The sequence below is a fragment of the Microtus pennsylvanicus genome, chromosome 20 (genome assembly GCF_037038515.1).
Source record: "Microtus pennsylvanicus isolate mMicPen1 chromosome 20, mMicPen1.hap1, whole genome shotgun sequence".
Lineage (NCBI taxonomy): Eukaryota > Metazoa > Chordata > Mammalia > Rodentia > Cricetidae > Microtus > Microtus pennsylvanicus.
In genome coordinates, this window is record NC_134598.1 from 13,592,555 (window position 1) to 13,612,966 (window position 20,412).

A 20,412-nucleotide genomic window follows, 5' to 3' on the forward strand; every position below is an offset into this window, starting at 1 on the left:
TAAAGCAAGTTCCAGTACAGTCACAGCTATATAGTAAGAACCTATCTTTAAAAAAAAAAAAAAGTATTAAATTAATAAATAAATTAAATTTTTTACAAGACTCTAGTTCTAAAATACTTAACAGAATTTGAACCCAAAGAACACGCTAAACCATAATTTCTGAAATGATTTGAGAACAATAGCAATATACTTTTTTGACTTCCATAAAAAGATTTGTTTTCCAGTTGACTGTAATTTAAATGCTTCTATTAAGAGCCAGAGTAATCCTGAAACTCAAACTATTAACTCTCTCTTTTATACCTGTAGGATTTAAAGACTAGAAGAGGGCTCTGGTAGGGTCTGAAAGGACATGGCTTCACTTCTGTTGTTTTACTCTGTGCTGTGATAAAATCCACGTCCACAGAGATCTCCTGCAAAAAACAAACAAACAAACAAACCCCAACATCATAATAATTCTACATGACAAGTGAGGCACTGAGTAAACTCTAGATTTTATACAAAATATGAAATCCCACTTACCTGACCATGCAAAATCTTTTCTGTAATGCCTGTGGTAGTTTTTAAAATCAATTGTTTTAAGCTGTCGGCTTTTGAATATAATTTTTGTAATTCACCAATCTTTAACCCTAGAAAAAGTTCTGGCTTTTCTACAGTACTTTTACTGAGTTTGTTGATGCATTCTTTGTTAGGGGTATCAGTGTGCTTAAGGTTGGGCTTAGTAAAAGCATTGGACTCTAGGAAGGATCTTCTTCGCTCTCTGTTTGAACCTGACAAAACTTCATCATCAACATCGTTTTCTTCTGAGTCCAAGGTTAATTTATCTTGAGTCAGATCATGAAGTGAGGGTTGTGGTAAAGAAAACTCAGGTTCCTCTTCCACAACTGGAACAAGATTGTGCTGTTCCTTTGCTTTGAGGGCGCGGGCTTCTTTTAACTTTTGAATTTTCAAGGCATATTCATATTCTAGCTTTTGTAATCGTCTTTTTTCCATAGCAATTAATTCTGCTGAATGTTTTCTTGGACTTGATATTAGAGAATTATCCAATCTCATCATTTTGTTTGGCTGGGGGAGAGAAGTAAATATTTTACAGCACTTTATGCAATCACACACAATTCCTCACAAGATAATTGTGAGCCAGTAGAATATAATACCAGCATAATAAAACTAAATAGAAAAGGAGCACCAAATAATTTACAAGTCAATATACTTTTGCTAGTTAATCTGTGACTGACAAAAACTAAAGCCAATGCAAAATAAATTTTAAAATTATCCCAACATGTATCATTTAAAAATATCCTCTTCTCGATCTTATAGAGAATATTAATATAATCTGTTCTCTCTGAATTTGCAGCAAAGTTGGAATTACTCTATACATTTCTTAGTTTAGAAGTATTTAAAAAAAAAACTGCTTTCCAAAAATATTCCTACAAGCAACTTACTCCAAGACGATCCTGTTCCAGTTTGCGTTTCCCCAGTTCTTTACTGGCCACTGCTTTTGCCCGAGCAAACTCTTCGCCATATTTCAGAGTCAAAGCTTTCTTAATGGTAACACGCTGCTGAACTCTGTGAATCTGAAAATAGAAAACATAAAAGAAAATCTTAGGAAATACCCTCGCAATAGCTTTAGAGGTATTCAACCCAAAAATACTCAATATTATGTCTCACTCAGTAACAGACTGCAGGTTACATATATATTGATGATGTATGTTCAATTTCTTCCCCTTTGCTTTAGACAGAAAAGACACACACAGAGGAAGTCTCTAAAAATACGCAGTACTAGGACTGGAGAGATGGCTCAGCAGTTAACTGTTTCTCCAGAGGACTGGAGCTCAGCTCCTAGCACCCATGTCCAGCAGCTCACAACCTTCTTGTAACTCCAGCTCCAGGGATACAGTGCCATCTGACTCCAGTGAACGCCAGCACATGTGGCAGACGCCAGACACATACACATGAATAAAAATAAAATTCTTTTTAAAAATGCAGTAAACAAAAGACTACCACATTTAATGTTTATATAAAGAGCATTACTTGTTCTTGGAGCTTCTTCAAAAACATCCTGTTAACACTGAGGATTTTCTCAGCTGCTTGAAGTTGTTCTGTAAGTTTTGTAATTTTTGCTTCAGCATTTCGAACAGACTCTTTCTTCTTGGCTTCTTGTACTACTAGATTCTTTAAAACTGATTCATCTTTTATCAAGAGAATCCTAAGTAGTGAATAACAAAATGCTTATTGTTTTCTAAACTAGCAGAATGACACCATCACAAAAGAGAAATTTCAAAGTAGTAATATTATATTATAATGCATTTAAGGAATTTTTCTTATATGCAAATAAGAACTCTGTTCATAAACTGAAGATGAAACATAGTTTAGCACAAGACAAATACCAAGACCAATACATTTAAACACGTTCAGAATGTATTAAGCTTTTAGAATACTTAAAATACCAGTAGTCTAAAATTTTAGAAATGAGGCCATGAACTCCTAACTCCTATACCTGAATGACATACAAATAAACACTTAAAAGCTTGTCTTTAAAAAGTCATTGGGCAGAGACTGGAGATATGATTCACCAGTTAAGACCACTGACTATTCTCCCAGTGGACCCAGGTTCAATTCCCAGAGCCCACAAGGCAGCTCACAACTGTCTGTAACTCCAGTTCCAGGGGACCTGACACCCATGTCAAAACACCCAATGCACATAAAATTCTAAAAAATGAAATAAAAAATTTTTTAAAAGTCATTGGGCTATTTAAATATAAATTAATTATGAGTTAATTTAGGAGCCAGACACTACAAGCATTATTCCTTAGACCAGACAACTACTCCCAGCAAGCAGTTCACCTTTAATAATACAACACATGCCTCTAATCCCATGAAGACTGCCACAGACTTGAGGCCAGCCTTATCTACACACCAAATTAGAGACCAGCGAGAGCTACACTTCAAAAATACACACACACATAGAGGAGTGCACACACACATGTGCACCCCACAGTAAGTTATAGGAATGTGTTTTCTCTAAAAAAGAAAAACATGTTTCCAATGAAGATGTTCTAAAAGATTCTAAAATGAAGATATTTACATGTAATTTTAGCTATGTCTCAATCTGACTGACAACCTTCTTTCAAGGTCTTGGTACCTCTAATCAAGTATTAAATTATTTACATAAATGTGTGAGACAATAGGATGAGTAACTGCTTTAGTTCTACCACGTGTTAAGAATTCATGACCCAGGGGTGGCCCAGCAAACCTCCCCTAGCACATCCAAGCTCCAGACAGGTACCCAAAGCATCCCTGAATGGAGTTTCCAGACCTTGGTGGGGAGGGAGTGTAACCTATCATACCCTGAAAGGGGGGTAGGGGTGGAGGCGCCAGAGGTGGTCGCAATCCTAGAGGAGCTAATAATGACTTATACACATATAAATATAGATAGATACAGATCCTTGAACTTAGGCACATCCAGATACATGACATATTTAATCAGGCACTGAGTGAAACTCACCTGTGTTTTTTAAGCTTTGCTTCTGCATCTGCAACTTGCTTAGTGACCATTGCTATTCTACCAATCCCATCCATTTCCACATCTGAGTTCACTGGGGATGATGAGCTTGTCTTCAGCTGATCTGATTTAATCAAACGTTGTTTCTCACGGCTAAATTTGAGAGAGATGGATTAGTCCAAGAGTAAATAAAAATCATCTTCTCGCCGGGCGGTGGTGGCATACGCCTTTAATCCCAGCACTCGGGAGGCAAAGGCAGGCGGATCTCTGTGAGTTCGAGACCAGCCTGGTCTACAAGAGCTAGTTCCAGGACAGGCTCCAAAACCACAGAGAAACCCTGTCTCGAAAAACCAAAAAAAAAAAAAAAAAAAAAAATCATGTTCTCTAAAATATTTATTTTATAGAATACATATGACACTGACTGCTTAACCAGGAGACAGACTCAGGCTGGCATTCAGAGCTAACAGTGCAGTTCTGCGTTTTCCTCACTGTACTTACGTTGATAGATGATAACCGACCTCTCCATGTGATAATCGTAATAGCATTGACTCCCTAACTAGGAAAAAAATCACCACCGCTCATATTCCTGAGTCATAGTTTATAGACAAAAGGAACTTCAGCAAACACATACCCTAAACTGAATCACATAAAAGCTCACTTACTTGGCAATCTCTTCCTTTAGCAATCGATATTCAATCTTCTTTTCCTCAGGCAAAGCTTCAGGTGTGCGCAGAGGGTCATTTTCTTTTTCAGATTTTGGAGGTACTTTGGGTTTTGAAGCTTGCTAAAAAAATATTTAAACCAGATCGCTTTTAAAAATTCTACACTGATATCTGTTATTTTATGTCATACCCTAGTATATACTAATATATTTAAGAATATATTAATATATTCATTCTTCTTTTGAAAAAATAAAGAGGTTAGCTGTCAACTACTCAATTACTAATCTACCTAGTGTCAAAACCTTAGAAAACATTGAGCTGAATCATATCTGACCAACAACTGGGACAGAAAAAACCCTGAAACGGCTTAAACTATAGATTTTCTTAGCTGAAAACTGGTGTTTTGGTTAATGTAATAATACTGGAGAACAGCACATTTCCCTGGCACACAGAATATGAACTCACTTCACTATTTTGAAAAGAGAGTCATTAGAAACAAGGGGGATTTTCAAACCCGTAAAATTTATATAATCAACAGATGCTTCATTACTTAAGTACTAAAAGCACAAATACTTTTTCCACAAATCATTGTACTAAAAATGCCTTAACTCTAAGATGTAATTTTTCAGGAACAAAATTAACTGTAATGACTGCCAATAAATCAACTTTCTTTCACCATTAATTACAGCACATACCTCAGCAGTTCGTCTTGCTTCTTTGATCATGGACTCTAATCCACCAAAAACACTATTGGTTGCCTTGGAAGCCTCCCCATCGGACTCACTGTCATCTGAATCATTCAGTGTTACAACCACTGATTTATGTTTTGGAAGCTACAAAACAATGTTATTGTTACTCATAGTAGTAAAAATTTTGTTTCTTTTTCATTATTAAAAAAATTAGTGTGAGTCTGTTTGTCTATGTGTCTGTATGTACGTCACATGTGTGTGCAGGTGGCCTCAGAGGTCAGAAAAGGGCATTCAATTTCCTGGAGCTGGAGTTACAGGTGGTTTTGAGCCACATAACATGGGCCCTCAAATTAAACTCTAGTCTCATACAGAAGCTGCAAGTGCTCTTAACCAATGAGCAATCTCTCAATCCCCAGGGAAAGCATTTCTATTCTTTTCATTTCTCTGTGACATTTAATTGTATAGCATTGGATAAGGTTTTTAAACTATTTGTGTATCAACACACAGAAATAACTACACATAGTATATAGTGGCATCTTCTGGCTACATCCTATGATTATAGCCCCAAGCACAAAAAGCAGTCTACATTTTTGTTTTCCCAGACATTACTATGATAACCTTCTTCGATAACTTTTTTATTTCTATAAAAAGATACTACCATTTAAATAACTCTTAAAAAGTAAAGAAATTATTTATAAAACTTTGTAGACTTTGTGTCTACAAATATAGGGTGACTGACCAAAGTTAGTTTACTTAACAGGCAAAATTCCAACTTGACTTTGCTCTATTTATTTTCCTTTAAAGCCATTAGGAAATAAGATTTTAAAAACTGTCATTTCAACTTTTATTTTCTAGAACTGGGGTCTGTACCCAGAGCTTTGTACATACTAGGGAAATCACTCTACCAATGAACCACATTGCTTTTTGGGCCAGTCATACTATGCAAACTCAAGCTCCCAGCACCTGTAAGCTGGGACTGCATGTTACTACCAGACTCAGTTCAGCTTTCTTAAGAAGAATCATAAACAAATTCTTCCATTATAGCATGATCTCTGGTTGAAAATAGGAACAAGTTATAAAAAGATGCAGCAGCTTCAACTGGTGGCACAGGCCTGCAATTCTGACGAGTCTGGAGGCTAAGGAAGAATACTAAGTTCAAGGCCTGCCTGTGCAATTTAGTGAGATCCTGTCTCCAAACTTAAAAAAAGTCTGAGGATAAAGTTCTGTGGTAGCATGCTTGCTTGCTTGCTATGGTTGAGGGTCTTGGTTCAACTCCCAATTGGGGCGTGGGCTTTTTTAAAGTGCCCAAATTTTTTTTTTAGAGACCCATATGTTAAAATAACAGCAGAAAAGACTGCAGTGGGCCAATTTATAATCTTCAGGAAGAGCAGAGGAAAAGTATCTATGACACTCTGAAGAGAATACATCCTCAAACACACCATCACCAAATTCTACCCATCTTACATCAAACTTCTTTAAAATTTTAAAATTAAATATTTTAATTTATACAAGAATTTATTTTTATATATAAATGAGCTGGACAAGTGGGGACAGAACAGTAAAAATATTTACTTTTTACTAATGAAGCTTTAATAATAAGCTTTTAGAATAGTGTTATCTTAAGTTTGTTTTTACCGAGATCACAGTTCGTGGAAGACGAGGTCCTCTGTGAAACTTTGGATTCTGTATCCTAGGCTGAGACACTGTATTAATACTGACTATTGAGAGATTGCTTCTTGCCAAAGGCTGAGAATTGTTCAGAACTGGAGGTGAAGGGGGATCACTATTACTGGATGCTTCCTAATAAGAAAAAGAGAAACATTTTCAAATAAAAGGTGTGCCTTTGCTGAAAAACCTTCTAAACCCTCATCCAGGCAGACAAAATTAGAACCATGCTAACTGGCCCGAGAGCACCACCTAGAGGGTCAGGCACTCAATTACCTCTGGCTTAAAAGCTCTCTTATTTGCTAAAGACTTAAGCAATTCTTCTCGAAGGAGCATTTCTTCTTCCTCCTCTTCATCTGCAAAAGGTGGTTTTGGAGGTTGTTCTGGATCTTCAGGTGGAAGAGGTGGCAAAGGTGGTGGAGGAGGTAGAGGTTCAAGAGAAACACACAAGCCTTCTCCATAAGGCTGGCTCAAAGATGGCACAGACTGTGTTTTTAAAGAATTAATTTAAATGCAAAATTTATTAACATCAAACATTATGAAGCAATATTAATTCAGAAAAAGTACATACTCTTATTTTTAATTTTTCTATGTATACTGATGTAAATATGCATAACTCAAAGCTAACCAAGAATTTAATCTTCAACCATGAAAATGTTTCTTTTGTAATTGATGGAAACATTTATGAATATCATAGTAATTATAAAATATAAACACCCCTGATCCTGTCCTTATCTACATTTAAAATTCTAGAAGGTATAAGAATCAAATCAGACAAGATCATTCACTTCATATCATATCAAGCAAACAACAACACTAAAACTAAAATCATGTATTTAAGTTAAAGCATTTATGTATTTGTGGACAGGGTCTCACTATGCAGCCCTGACTGCCCTGGAACTCGCTATGTAGAACAGGCTGGCCTCCAGCTCAGAGATGTGTCCGCCTGCTCCTCATAAGCACTGGGATTAAAGGCATGTATACCATGCCTAGTGCCAAATTAAGGAGATTAGCAAATTAAAAAATGTAGTAACAAAAAAAGTTAAATAGTAGTAAAACTCAACTACAAATCAAAGGGATTATAAGAGCCCAGAGTACCTGTTCAGCACCCCTTAAAAACCTTGTAAAAATGGCTTCTTAGAGATTATGTAGGAAACTTATTTCTTATAAACCCTTTGGTCTTGATGCTTTTGCTTCAAAGACTTTCCAGTAGTTCTCCTCACATTTTAGGTCATTCATTCCTTCTTCTCTAAAGAAAGCATTTCACCTCCCCTCCCCATAAACTCTACTGGAAGACACCACACATTCACAGAAAAATGTTCGATGAAAAGTTCTCTTACCTAGTAGGAGATATTGTTCGATATCTAGAGCCTCTCAATCTAGGAATAACTACAGAACCTTTCTTTATTTTGTGGTTCTTCACATTTTTTTTTTTAAGCTGGGTAAACACTGCCCAGAGTGTGGCAGGCACCATAATCCCAGCCCAGTCAGTGCTCAGAGGTGGAGGCAGGCTAATCTCTCTGAGGCCAATCTTGCCTAAATATAGGATTACAGGCAAGCCAATGATATAGAGTGAGACCCTGCCTCAAAAAAAAAAAAAAACGGTGACTGATAGCTCTTTAAATGTCAGTGCTGCCAAGATGGCTCAATAGCTTAAAACAGGTACCCAGAACCCAAGTGGTGGAAGGAGCCAAACACAGCTGTACTCTGACATCCACACGTGTGGATGTGTGGATGCCACACGCACACACACACATCACAACTAAATGGATTTTTAAAAGAAAATAAAAAGGACTTAATTTCTATAGATAATATATTTCTTTTGTCTAATTTTCAAGGTAAAAGTAACTATGGTTATCCAAAGAGAAATGAGCATCCTATTTAAATCTTCCTAGCACTTGGAAGACAAAATCAGGGGATCTCTGTGAGTTTGAGGACCGCCTTATCTATATAGCAAGTCCTACAACACCCAGGGCTACATAGAGACCTTGCCTTAAAAACAAACAAACAAATGAACAAAAAGACCAATAAAATAAAATCCACAGGAGCAGACAATTTTTATTCTGCTTTGGAATACATTTCCTGAGTAGCAATTATTTGAGAAGCAAAGAAAAGGAAAAACTGAATTCAGTATGAAATTAAAAAGCTATACTTAAAAAAAAAATCTAACAAGTGGATAGCTAAACAATCAACTGCTTAATTCTGCATATTTCTAGCTTTTAATTCTAGTTAGTGATTATGATTTTTTAAGCACTCTTCAAAGTAAGCAGTTCAATTTTTCAAAACAAATTAGAAGATACACAATAATTTTCTTTGAAATCACACTCAGTTTTTACTTACTGAAACCTGAGCTGGTGGAGGCAAAGAAACAGATGGTGCTGAAGAAAAATACCCCAATGAACATTCCGAGAAAAATGGTGGTTGTACTGGCGAAGGAGCTGTTTAGAAGAAAAAAAATTCAACACAAGTTTTAGTCAACTATTTCAGCAGAACATATAAAATGTATATATAAGATTGAGGAAACATATTACTGAGATAGAGTGCTAATCAGACCTTCTAAGCTCCATTAAGTTCAATGTTATCATTAAGATGGCATTTAATTCCTCAAAATTCATTTTTTGTTAGGGATTGTAACATACATATGAAATTAAATAATATAATCCCAGGGCTCAGAAGGCCAAGGCAAGAGGATGCCTGGTCTGAGGCAGTTGGGCTACAGAGGGAAGCAAACCACCTTCCCTCTATCTCACTATGAGGTGGAAAGCCTAATAGTATTAATAGAGACTAGAGCACTTTTTTTCTTAACATAATTTTTACAAAATGATGAAATAAATTCTCTTGATTCCTGCCAAAGGGCCCTAAGAGAGAAGAAAACAACATGACTTCATTCCTCCCTTAATATGGTGCTAAGGAAGGCAAGGACAAGATTTCAAGTTGAAATGGAGCTAAGAGTGAGGACTATCAAACCAATAGAACTTTTCCCAGTTGTCTCACAAGTTAATACAAAGACAACATCTGCCTTTCAAACAGTTGATTCACAGCCTAAATCTGAGAATATGTTAATCTTTATTACACTACCCTTCTGAAAAATCTAAGTATCAGCCAGGTGTGATGCACGTGGCTGTAGTCTCAGTGTTTGGGAAACAGAGAAGGAGAATCAGATTCAAGGACAGCCTAGGGTGCTCAAGAAATGTAAGAAAAACCTGGGCAATATAATAAGACCCTATCTCAGAAAACTAAGAGGACGGAGAAGAAAAGTAGGGAGAATGGGGGATGGAGGAAGACAGAACAAGACATGATAAATACCTAATTCTATAAGTTAAAATCTGACAAAGTTGAAAGTATGTTTTCTCTGTAAGAAGTTCTATAAAATTATTTAAACACATGCATTAATGGCTGTGGTGAGTTAATAGTGTTGTTAGTATTTCAAATAGTGATGAATCCACCTCCATGAACTTGAAAATAAAAGACGACCCTTTCCTTTGTCATACTATAATGTAAGGGTATCAGGCTGGGCTGTGGTGGCGCACGCCTTTAATCCCAGCATTAGGGAGGCAGAGGCAGACAGGTTCGAGGCCAACCTGGTCTACAAGAGCCAGTTCTAGGACAGCTAGGGCCATTACACAGAGAAACCCTGTCTCAAAAAAAAAAAAATAAAATAAAATAAAAAAATATCAAATATCAGCTAAAACAATGTCCTAAAAATGAATACTTATGGCAACATTTCATAAATCATGTATTTCTGTTTTTTCTTTAGTCTAGACACATGAACTGGTTCTAGTTTTGATTTGGTCTTAGAACATGACGATATGAGAGAGAGCATCAATCTTCTGAACATCCCAACTTCTCCTGTGTTCCTGTCTCGGTTGTAGGTGTTGAGCACCAGTAAGAAAATAGTTTTCTCATGGTCAATCACATCTGAGTAGTAAGAAAAACTGTCTGAGCTGGGCATGGTGGTTCATGGCTTTAATTCCGTTATTCATAAAATTCTTCCACAATCTTCCTGTTTCAGATCAATTGCTCTCAGAGTGGGAACAAAGCCTCTTAACTTAAAGCCTCTCTAGAAGAACAGACTTGAAAATAAAGGTGAAAACTATCCATCTGCGGTTTACCCCAAGTACTTACAGTATCACAGAAAATCATCACTAAGTCTCACCTTCAGTCCACATGGCTTTCGAGGTTTTGAGTAGCTTAATCATGATTATCAAAATGTTTCAAAGTTTTTTCTCCTACCTGGAGAACTGGTTTCACTATCTGTATCCATAGCAACTTCTTCATAGTTATCATATTGATAAATGCCTCCTCCACTATCAGGTTGCTTATCTAAGGATCGCCTCAGGTCAGGATCTGAAGACTAAGTATACAATAATATTTTTCTTAGTTACAACAGACTATTCTTGGGCTAGTTATCACAAAAGAGTTGATAATTATATTTTAGGGAGAAATACACAAAATTATTATGACTCTATGAGACCTGCCTATGGCATCAATCTGGAAAGGGTCTATGACAGCCAAGTATTATCTGTACAGGTCAATTCCCCCATCATCTAAGCCACTAAGTAAATGCAATCCCTCTTTTAAAAAAAATTACAAAGTTCTTCCAACAGTTATGCAGTCATGGTTTAGGCATGAAACTAGAAGGAAATGGTCATTTTTTGCATTACAATTATTAACATCAGACTATTATTTTTAAAGTCAAGAACAGGAGCTAAAGAAATGGATCTTAAGAGAGCAAGCCAATTTCCAGCACCCACAGGGTAGCTCCCAATGGTCTGTAACTCCAGTTCTAGAGGATCCACAGGCATCAGGCACGCAAGTGGTACAAGGCATGCACACAGGCAAATAAACACTCATACGCAGACACAGACAAGTCAAGAACATTTCACTTACAAATGAATCAACAGTATCTGAAAATTAAACGTGGATTGGCATGTTTATGTACTATGATTTTTAATTCTTATGTCTTACTCAGTTTATGACAAAAACTAAAACAAAAAAAGAAAACACAAACCTATGCAGAGATAACATACAAATAATACTTATTTCTAGACAAAGATTTTATTTATAAAAGTCTTAACTATGAATAATTATAGCTCTTTCTTGCATAAAGAAAACTTCCTCTTGACTCCTTAATTCTTACTTTTTATATTTCTCTACATTTAGTATACTTTTGAGTATATTCTTAATTCAGAAGTCCAAAACCACAGTCACTGGTAGTCCTTGTCATGTTAACCCTCCCATTCTCCTGACAGCGGCATAAAGGTAACGGCTGACTCAGCTATCGTCAATACATGTAATAATAATGCTCAATACATGCTAAGGACTAAAAACAAAATAGCTAGGCAGTAGTTATTACTACAGGAAGACTTAGTAAACTTTAAATCAGTATACACTAATTATTCTCCACATCTCTCATTCTACATAGTAAACAATAAACAACTAATCCAATATTGCCCCCATAAGAATTTGGGGGCTGGAGAGATGGCTCAACGGTTAAGAGCATTGCCTGCTCTTCCAAAGGTCCTGAGTTCAATTCCCAGCAACTACATGGTGGCTCACAGCCATCTGTAATGAGGTCTGGTGCCCTCTTCAGGCATACACGCAGACAGAATATTGTATACATAATAAATGAATATTTAAAAAAAAAAGAAACAGGCATTTTCATATCAGGACCTTACTATAATTTAATAACCTTTTTTATAAATAGAAGATGAACAAAATGCTAAAAGCAGAGTGGGGTTGGGGGCTTGTCTGTAACTTCTTAGACAGCGTCTCACTAAATTACTCAAGAAAGCCTGAATATGTGATCATCCTGCCTTAGCCTCCCAGGTAACTGAGATTATAGGAGTATAGCACCAGGCCCAGCTGAAAGACAGGCTTTTGTTAATCAAAATTCCAACCTGTTCAATTCTTATAATCTAGGACTATGAGATTTATCCTCAATTGTACCTAACTTTCTCCTCAAAGATTATAAATAGGGCTGATGGAAGGAACTTGGTGGTTATGTAAAAGACTTCCTATGAAAGGATTCTGAGTTTGGATCCACAGGACCCAGGTACAAAGCCAGACATGGCAATACACGCTTGCAAGCCCACCACAAGAGAACACAGATCTCAGGAGCTTGACAGTCAGCAAACTCTAAATCAAACAGTCAGCTCCAGGTTCAGTAAAACCCCGTCTCAAAAACAGAAGGAAAAGAAGTGACTGAAGAAAACACACTAGCGTGTGGCTTCTACATGCAGCTGCAAGGCAAGCATGTGCACACTCGTGCACACAACATACATTCTCTCACATACATAGAAAAAAATAAGCTCTATCAGACATAAAATATTTGCAATTTTCCTCAGCTGACTGGATCTTTGAAATGATATTAACAAAACACTTAAATATGAACATTCTGGCCCAACAAGATGGCTCAGTAGATAAAGGCACATGCTGCCAAGCACAAGACCAGAGTTCAAGCTCCATGACCCACTGGTCTCCACGTGCACTCTGCGGCACATGTGTATAACCCTCAGTGAACGATAGGACATTGTTAAGGGTCTGAACATTTTGGTGATGTTTCTCTATTCCTTACTTTGCTTCTTGATCTCCTCTTGCCACCAACTAATTTCATGAACCGATTATACTGCTCCTCCTGGTTGGAAAGGTCTCGAATTTTTCTAATTTCTTCTTCTCTTTTCCTCCTCTCTTCTTCCTCAGCTTGTTTCCGCTGGTCCTCTTCCTTCTGCCTCTCCTGTTCCTTTTGCTGCTGGAGTTTCTTCCATGCCTTGGTTTGCTGTTTCCTCAATGCTTGTTTAGCTACCCAGAAAAAACACAGAAATGTCGATATAAATATGTTTATACTGCTAACTTATATAGTTAAGTAAGAGGATTATCATCCGATTTAGGACTCTATATTTTCCCAAACTCAAAACTCCCTAAATTATAGAGCTGGAGAGATGACTTGGTGATTAGGAACAAGAAGATCCAGGCTTGGGGCTGGAGAGATGGCTCAGCGGTTAAGAGCATTGCCTGCTCTTCCAGAGGTCCTGAGTTCAATTCCCAGCAATAAATAAATAAATAAATAAATAAATAAATAAATAAATAAATATTTCTTTAAAGAAGACCCAGGCTCAATTTCCAGCTCACAACCATCTGTGACTACAATTCCAGGGGATTTCATGTCTTTGTCTGCCTCTGCAGGCACCAAATATGCACATAGTTCTGACACACATGGATAAAATACCCATACACATAAAATAAAATGTTTTTAATTAAACTTTTTTTTATATATTTTCATAATATTCTTTCCCTGCTTTGATACTACTCATCTCCCTACCCAACTTCAAGTCTTCAACCCCCCACCCTCACTGACCAACTCTATACCCAAGAGTCACTGGCCAGTACAAAAACGGACTCTATGTTGCTGTGTTCAATTTTTGTTTTCGGGGATGGGAGGAGGGGTTTAGAATTGTATCTTATTAATTCTCAATTTTTTTTGAGAAGTAAATTAATTTTTAGAAATCTCTGAATTAAAAACTAGATACAAGATATATTAGTTCAATTGAAATAATTTACGAGAAATAATCACCTGTAGTGCTAACTTTTTTAGCTGAATGTACTTTTGTGCTGGTTTTAGCCTTCTGTTGGACAGTTTTTGTCTTGGTCAGTTTTTCTTTGCTCTCTTTCATCACCTGTTGCTCTTTTTGTTGCCATTTCTTACTGGCTGACTGAAGAGCCAAAAGACGAAGCTGTAATTCAGATAATTCCTCTTCATCTTCACCAAGTTTCTTTAAAACAGAAAAAAGGCTACAAATTTTAAATTCTGTTACTTAACATTAAACATTTTGCCAAGTTGAATCTTTCACCAAGTTAATTAAAATTTAAAGTCAGTATTAAAACAAATATTTAATAAAAAATACAGATAAAATATAAACTCATTTATTATCTATAATCCAAGACTAATTTAATCCTTATAACACAAACAGAAGATCAATTGGTAGAAATTAGTGATTTATGTGTAAGTATGCAAAGGTAAAGCCAAAGATGAAAGATAAGAGTTGGGCATCGTGGGGCTGGAGAGATGGCTCAGCGGTTAAGAGCATTGCCTGCTCTTTCAAAGGTCCTGAGTTCAATTCCCAGCAACCACACGGTGGCTAACAACCATCTGTAATGAGGCCTGGTGCCCTCTTCTGGCCTGCAGGGGTACGTGTAGGCAGAACATTGTATACATAATAAATAAATATAAAAAAAAAAAAAAAGAGTTGGGCATCGTTTAAGGGGCCACACAAACTTGAGAGTGTAGGTGACAATAAGAAGCCAGGTACTGAAGAATGACGTACTTAGCAGACTGCACTGCAAAAAAAGAATACTAAGGACATGTTAGAACACCAAGGATAATGCCAATTTTTTAACATCATTACAGGTGGAAAAAGATATACCCAATAGTTTGCATTTGAATGCTTTATGCTCTAAGTATGTATGTTCCCTGAATTAATATTTGAATACTCATTTTTCATCTAAGAAACTAAAACAGGATTATCTTTAAAGCATAGGTTTAAAAGTCTTTTCCTACTAAAGTAACTTACAAATTATTCTTCACTCTACCTTTCATAGTTTGACGTGCTACATAAACACTACACAGACTGATGGGCACTTGCGCTGTTTCAGGATGTGCATACACTACAGCACTTACGTCAGATCCAAGCATTAGTTTCTTCTTTACCGGGAAAAGACTGAAAAGCCTGTCCCTCTGGTCATTCTAGAACAGCCACCAGAACTTATTGCTAATTAAATCCTGAAATGGCTTTAGAAAATTAGCCTGCTCTACACACTTTCACTGAAATGTAACTGAAAATACCAAGCTACTCTAAGCAGAAGCTCTTAAGTATGCATGGATTAGAGAGGTCTGGAGAATCCTTTTAAAGATATGAAACAGTAGAAGAAATATATCCCAACACATTAAGACCCACTTAACTTTTTCTAAATGGTATTATGTAATTATATTTTTTCTTAAACTCCAATTATTTTTATTTGTTAAGTATGAGGAGAACAGTGAATGCTGGTTAGAGACTTTACCTTTCCATTGTGGAAAACTACAAGTCAATACCACATCTACCTGTTTGTCTCAGTTCACTATGTAGCACAAATTAGCCACAACTGTTTGTCTGAGCTCACTATACAGCTCTGGCTAGCCTTAAATTCACAATCCTTCCAGATTCAATGTCTTGATTGTTGAATGTACAAACTTACACTACCACAACGGGTTCTAATAATATATACAGATGCCTTCAAGAGCCAGAAAGAGGGTTTCACATCCCCTGAAGCTGAAGTTACAGGTGGTTGTGAGGTGCCCATTATAGATGTTAGGAACCAAACTAGGGTCTTAGAAGAACCCCAAGAACTTTTTATTGCTGAGCCACCTCTCTGGACCCACATTTCAAATTAAGTTCTGAAAAATCATTTGTGCTGTTATTCATTGCTATCATACTGGCTAGTGCAACTATAAAACATTTCTAATTTTTTTTATAGAAAATTCTACTGGAAAATACAGATTTAGATTTTACCAAAAAAGCTATCATCATTTTTCACTGAGATTACTTTATGCAACTACTTCCCTTGGAATGAAATAAAACTGTCATTGATTCTGTCATACAACTCTATTTGGTATTTGAAGTAGAGACTCAAAACCAAGATCACTGAAATGGGGCCAGAGGACCTCAGTCAGTTTCCTATGCAATTAAGCAAGTCATTTAACCTGCCCAAATGTATCTTACTTCATCTATGAAACATACATAATGTCAACTTAATTCATATGGTTACTGTGTGGATATTTAAAAACAAATATTTATGAGTGTGTGTTCACTATCACATTATCCTTCCTAAATTCAGGACCATCTTTCCTAGACTCTGAATCATTTCAGTTTACTCATAACAACAAACAAATCAAATAGAAGAAACTGCAAATATTCAGATGTATAATAAAGAAAAGGCTTGAGTTACTCAATGCGTATTATATTTTAAACAGTGTTTGATACTTTTGTACTTTATTCTATTAAAGCCTCACAACAACCCAGAGAATGCAGGATATTAAACTCATTGTATAGAAAATAGAAGAATGGCCAGGCGGTGGTGGCACATGCCTTTAGTCCCAGCACTCGGGAGGCAGAGGCAGGCGGATCTCTGTGAGTTCTAGGCCAGTCTGTTCTACAAGATCTAGTTCCTAGTTCCAGGATAGGCACCAAAGCTACAGAGAAACCCTGTCTTGAAAAACCAAAAGAAAGAAAATAGAGGCGCCAAAAAAAACCTTACTCAGCTAGCATTTCTTTCATTTAGTAAGAAAAGGAGCTAAAATGTGATTCCAGGTCAAGATCTAAATAATTCCAAAATATCTCACAGAAGATGAAGCACAAACGTGCACATGTGCGCTTGCACATGCAAACACACACACACATCTGGAAGATAAACTCAGAATCAAAATTGAAAGTTTCAAAATGATAAATAAAAAGCTCACCTATAAATATGAACTGCACATCGAGTTAATAGTTTACAGACTTTAGTGGAAAGAACCTTTAAGGCAATTCTCTAAAATGTCCAAATAATTTCAAATAAATTCAAAATAACAGACTACAAGTTGAGCGTGGTAGCACAAACTAGCACTCCCAGACAACATGACATAAGGCACATTAGAGACCAGCCAGAGCTATATAATGAGATCAAGTCTCTAAGCAAATCAAAACAAAAGAACAGACTACAGCAATGCAAGTAAGAATAGGTCATATAGATTTTTCAATCCCACAAAGTAGTATCTTACCTTTTCAGATAGAATATCTGAGGTACTAATTCTTCGTGTTAAATTTTGTTCTTTATCTTCTAATCCTTTAAAATAAAATAGCATCTTTTGAATACTCTAAAATACAGCCACAATTAATAAAAATGGAAATAACACTATATAATAATCAGGAATTATTTTTGAAGGTTTCATTATTATGGTCTTATTTTTAGGACTCTCGACAAAAATGAAAGAATGCTATCAAAGCAAATAAAGGACTGAAGAAATATCTTAGTCCATAAAATTAGAGGCACACAAGTATGAGAAGCCAAGCTAGATTCCTGAAACCACAAGAAAAGTCAAGGGTGACTTGTGCATTTGTAATCTCAGCACTGAGAAGATGGAGACAGGATGACAGCTGGTGCTCACCAGTCACCCAGCCAGGAATATTTGAGCTCCAGGTCCCAGTGAAACCAGTTAGGTGATCATCCTAAGGAACACCCAAGATTGACCTCATGGTCACACACACACACACACACACACACACACACACACACACACACACACACACACGGCACACACGGCACACATGCGCATGCACACAATTGAAGACACACAGACAGAGAGACAGAATGAGATTAAGAATCTAACTTAGCGTGTAACATCAATCTAACTCTAAAAGTTACAAGGCTAGTGACTCAAGTATTAAATAAGATATTTTGATAAAATAGAAATAATTTAAATAGGAACAGAACTTATGGAGTAGATAAAGCAATGCTTCATTACCGAACAGAAACCATAATGACAAACTATTATAATAAAAATAAAAAATGAAGTCAATATTTAGACTATAGACTTATTATAAAGCTGATCATTTATTTAGAAGCACACAAGCAAGACCCAGACTTCTAGAGTATTGTCCCAAACTGTCTCCATTATTCAATCTGCAACAGTTGTAGAGCATACAGTAGCAGCACTAACAGGTACAGCAGTACTGAGATAAAGGCTTCAGTTAACAAAGTTAAAACCCGGGGTTGCAGGGTTAAGTTTCAAGCCCAGTGTTTATCATTTAGTTTTGTTTTCCCCCCATAAAACCAAACCTGTTAGTGTTCTAAACATCCTACTTTGATTGCTTAAGTGAAAACCTGAGGAAAAAAATATGCAGCTTATTCAATAAACAGAGTAATTAATCAAGCACCCTGGACAAAGCAAACAGGAGGTAATCACCAAATCTGAGGCAGATTCCCCTTCCTCTAAGACTTAAATAAATAAAAATTTAAAAATAATAAAAAATTTATTCTAGTCAGGCCAGGTGGCCCAGACCTGAAATCAAGCCACTTAGAAAGTTGTGACAAGAAGGATCATATATGTAAAGCCTGCCTGGACTACAAAGTGAGCTCAAAGACAACCTGGACGACTCAGGGACATTCTATTTCAAAATACATAGAGGCTGGGAGCAGAGTGCAGTGACAGAGCTGACTCAGCATGTGTTAGGCCCTGAGCTCTATCCTGGTACAGAGAGGGGGAAGGGGAAAAAACCTTATTCATTACAAAATGAATGGTGTATTCGAATACTTTGAAAGTTGGGAGTTTTAAGTGTTTTACAATATTTGCCTAACTTGTGTGAGGTTCACAGTACTATTCTCAGTAGAAGAGGAGGAGGAAGAAGAGGAAGAGAAAGAGGAGAAAGAGGTAGAGGAGAAAGAGTGAGTGCAGAGGGAAAGGGAGGGAAAGAAAAAGGGAAGAAAAATTTTAGCCCAACATAAATTTCACATTTACCTGTGCATGATTTTCCTCCAAAGAAACAGTAAGAGAATATATAAAAATAGAAAATATATAAAACTGTGCTCAAATGATCTGAGTCAAGGAGGAATACAACCACACCCTCCTAATATACAGGATCTCATTGTGTTATGAGCTGTGTCATTCACAACTGGTGCCATAGCTCACCACCATCTGATTTCAGTAACACTCCTTGCTCTACTTCATAGTAAGCACTTCCAAGCTTTGACTTCTGCAAGCACACTTCCAGCCCTTTTCAAAGTTAAATGATATATTCATTAAAGTAGGACATCTTTAAAAATTCATTTAGTATATAAAGAATGCATTACCATTTTTCTAAGATCACTATCTTTTTTTCATGTACCACTAATAAAAGTTGTTCAGTCTGGTCACTGTTTTTCAAAAGGCACGTGTATTTAATCCCAGCACTTGGGAGCCAGAAGCTGGCAAACTGAGGCCAGCCTAGTATATATATAGCAAGTCCCCAGAGCTACTTGTGCCATTATAATCAAACCAATCACATGTCAAAGAACAACTATTAGACAAAACTAAACAGGCTGAATAATGAAGACACAGCCTTCCAGTAAGTACAGAATCCAGAGTTCCATGTGGCCAGGAACCACCTAAGAGTTATTACAATCTCATGCTTCTGTGGGAGCTGGAGAACCTTTGCAGCATAGGAGTAAATATATATTAAAATGTACTGACTGAGCACAATTTACCAGGAGATCCAGACATAGTATTTTCTTTCTTTTTTTTTTTAAATATTTTTTATGGTTTATTTAACTTTATTTTATGTGCATTGGTGTGAAGGTATCAGATCCCCTGCAACTGGATCTTCAGACAGTTGTGAGCTGCCATGTGGGTGCTGGGAATTGAACCCGGGTCCCCTGGAAGAGCAGTCAGTACTCTTAACCACTGAGCCAGCCCTCCAGCCCCCAAACATAGTATTTTCCATCCCCATTTTAAAAACAGACCATTGCTTGAACTGACCTTGTGATTAGTCATGCACTATCCTGACATGTCGATCCCCCATCACTATTCCAATGGTTTTGAGGGATGGGAAAATGTCTCACTATATGACCAAAACTGTCCCTAAACTTTAAAGTCCCCCTGCCTCCAACATCCAAGTGTTAGAATCATAGCTATGCACCATCATACCTGCTGTTATCTAGAACCTCCAATATGAAAACTGGTCTTACACAGTTACCAAGTAGTTAAACATTACTCCTGGGATTCCATGTAAGCCGGAATCAGCATACAGATGGTAGCTAAAAGCCATAACAATGGCAATATTTTCCCAGGAAAAAGGACAATCAAGCACATAAAAATAAAGGCGTTTCAAGGGGAAAAGTTTTGTTT

General features: G+C 36.7%; 1 protein-coding gene across 1 annotated transcript in view; it reads right to left on the minus strand.

The window, feature by feature from the left end:
• The window catches only part of Zfc3h1 (zinc finger C3H1-type containing), a 52,358-nt gene that overhangs the window by 21,384 nt on the left and 10,562 nt on the right, over positions 1–20,412 (minus strand). Inside the window, exons 3-16 of the mRNA XM_075954864.1 lie at positions 17,311–17,375; positions 14,089–14,287; positions 13,093–13,316; positions 10,749–10,869; positions 8,856–8,953; positions 6,792–7,001; positions 6,486–6,650; positions 4,857–4,994; positions 4,162–4,283; positions 3,503–3,652; positions 2,029–2,203; positions 1,440–1,571; positions 520–1,062; positions 301–410 (exon numbers count right to left, since the gene is read on the minus strand). Of these exons, the coding sequence (XP_075810979.1) occupies positions 301–410; positions 520–1,062; positions 1,440–1,571; positions 2,029–2,203; positions 3,503–3,652; positions 4,162–4,283; positions 4,857–4,994; positions 6,486–6,650; positions 6,792–7,001; positions 8,856–8,953; positions 10,749–10,869; positions 13,093–13,316; positions 14,089–14,287; positions 17,311–17,375 (2,452 nt within the window). The remainder of the gene's footprint in view (positions 1–300; positions 411–519; positions 1,063–1,439; positions 1,572–2,028; positions 2,204–3,502; positions 3,653–4,161; positions 4,284–4,856; positions 4,995–6,485; positions 6,651–6,791; positions 7,002–8,855; positions 8,954–10,748; positions 10,870–13,092; positions 13,317–14,088; positions 14,288–17,310; positions 17,376–20,412) is intronic.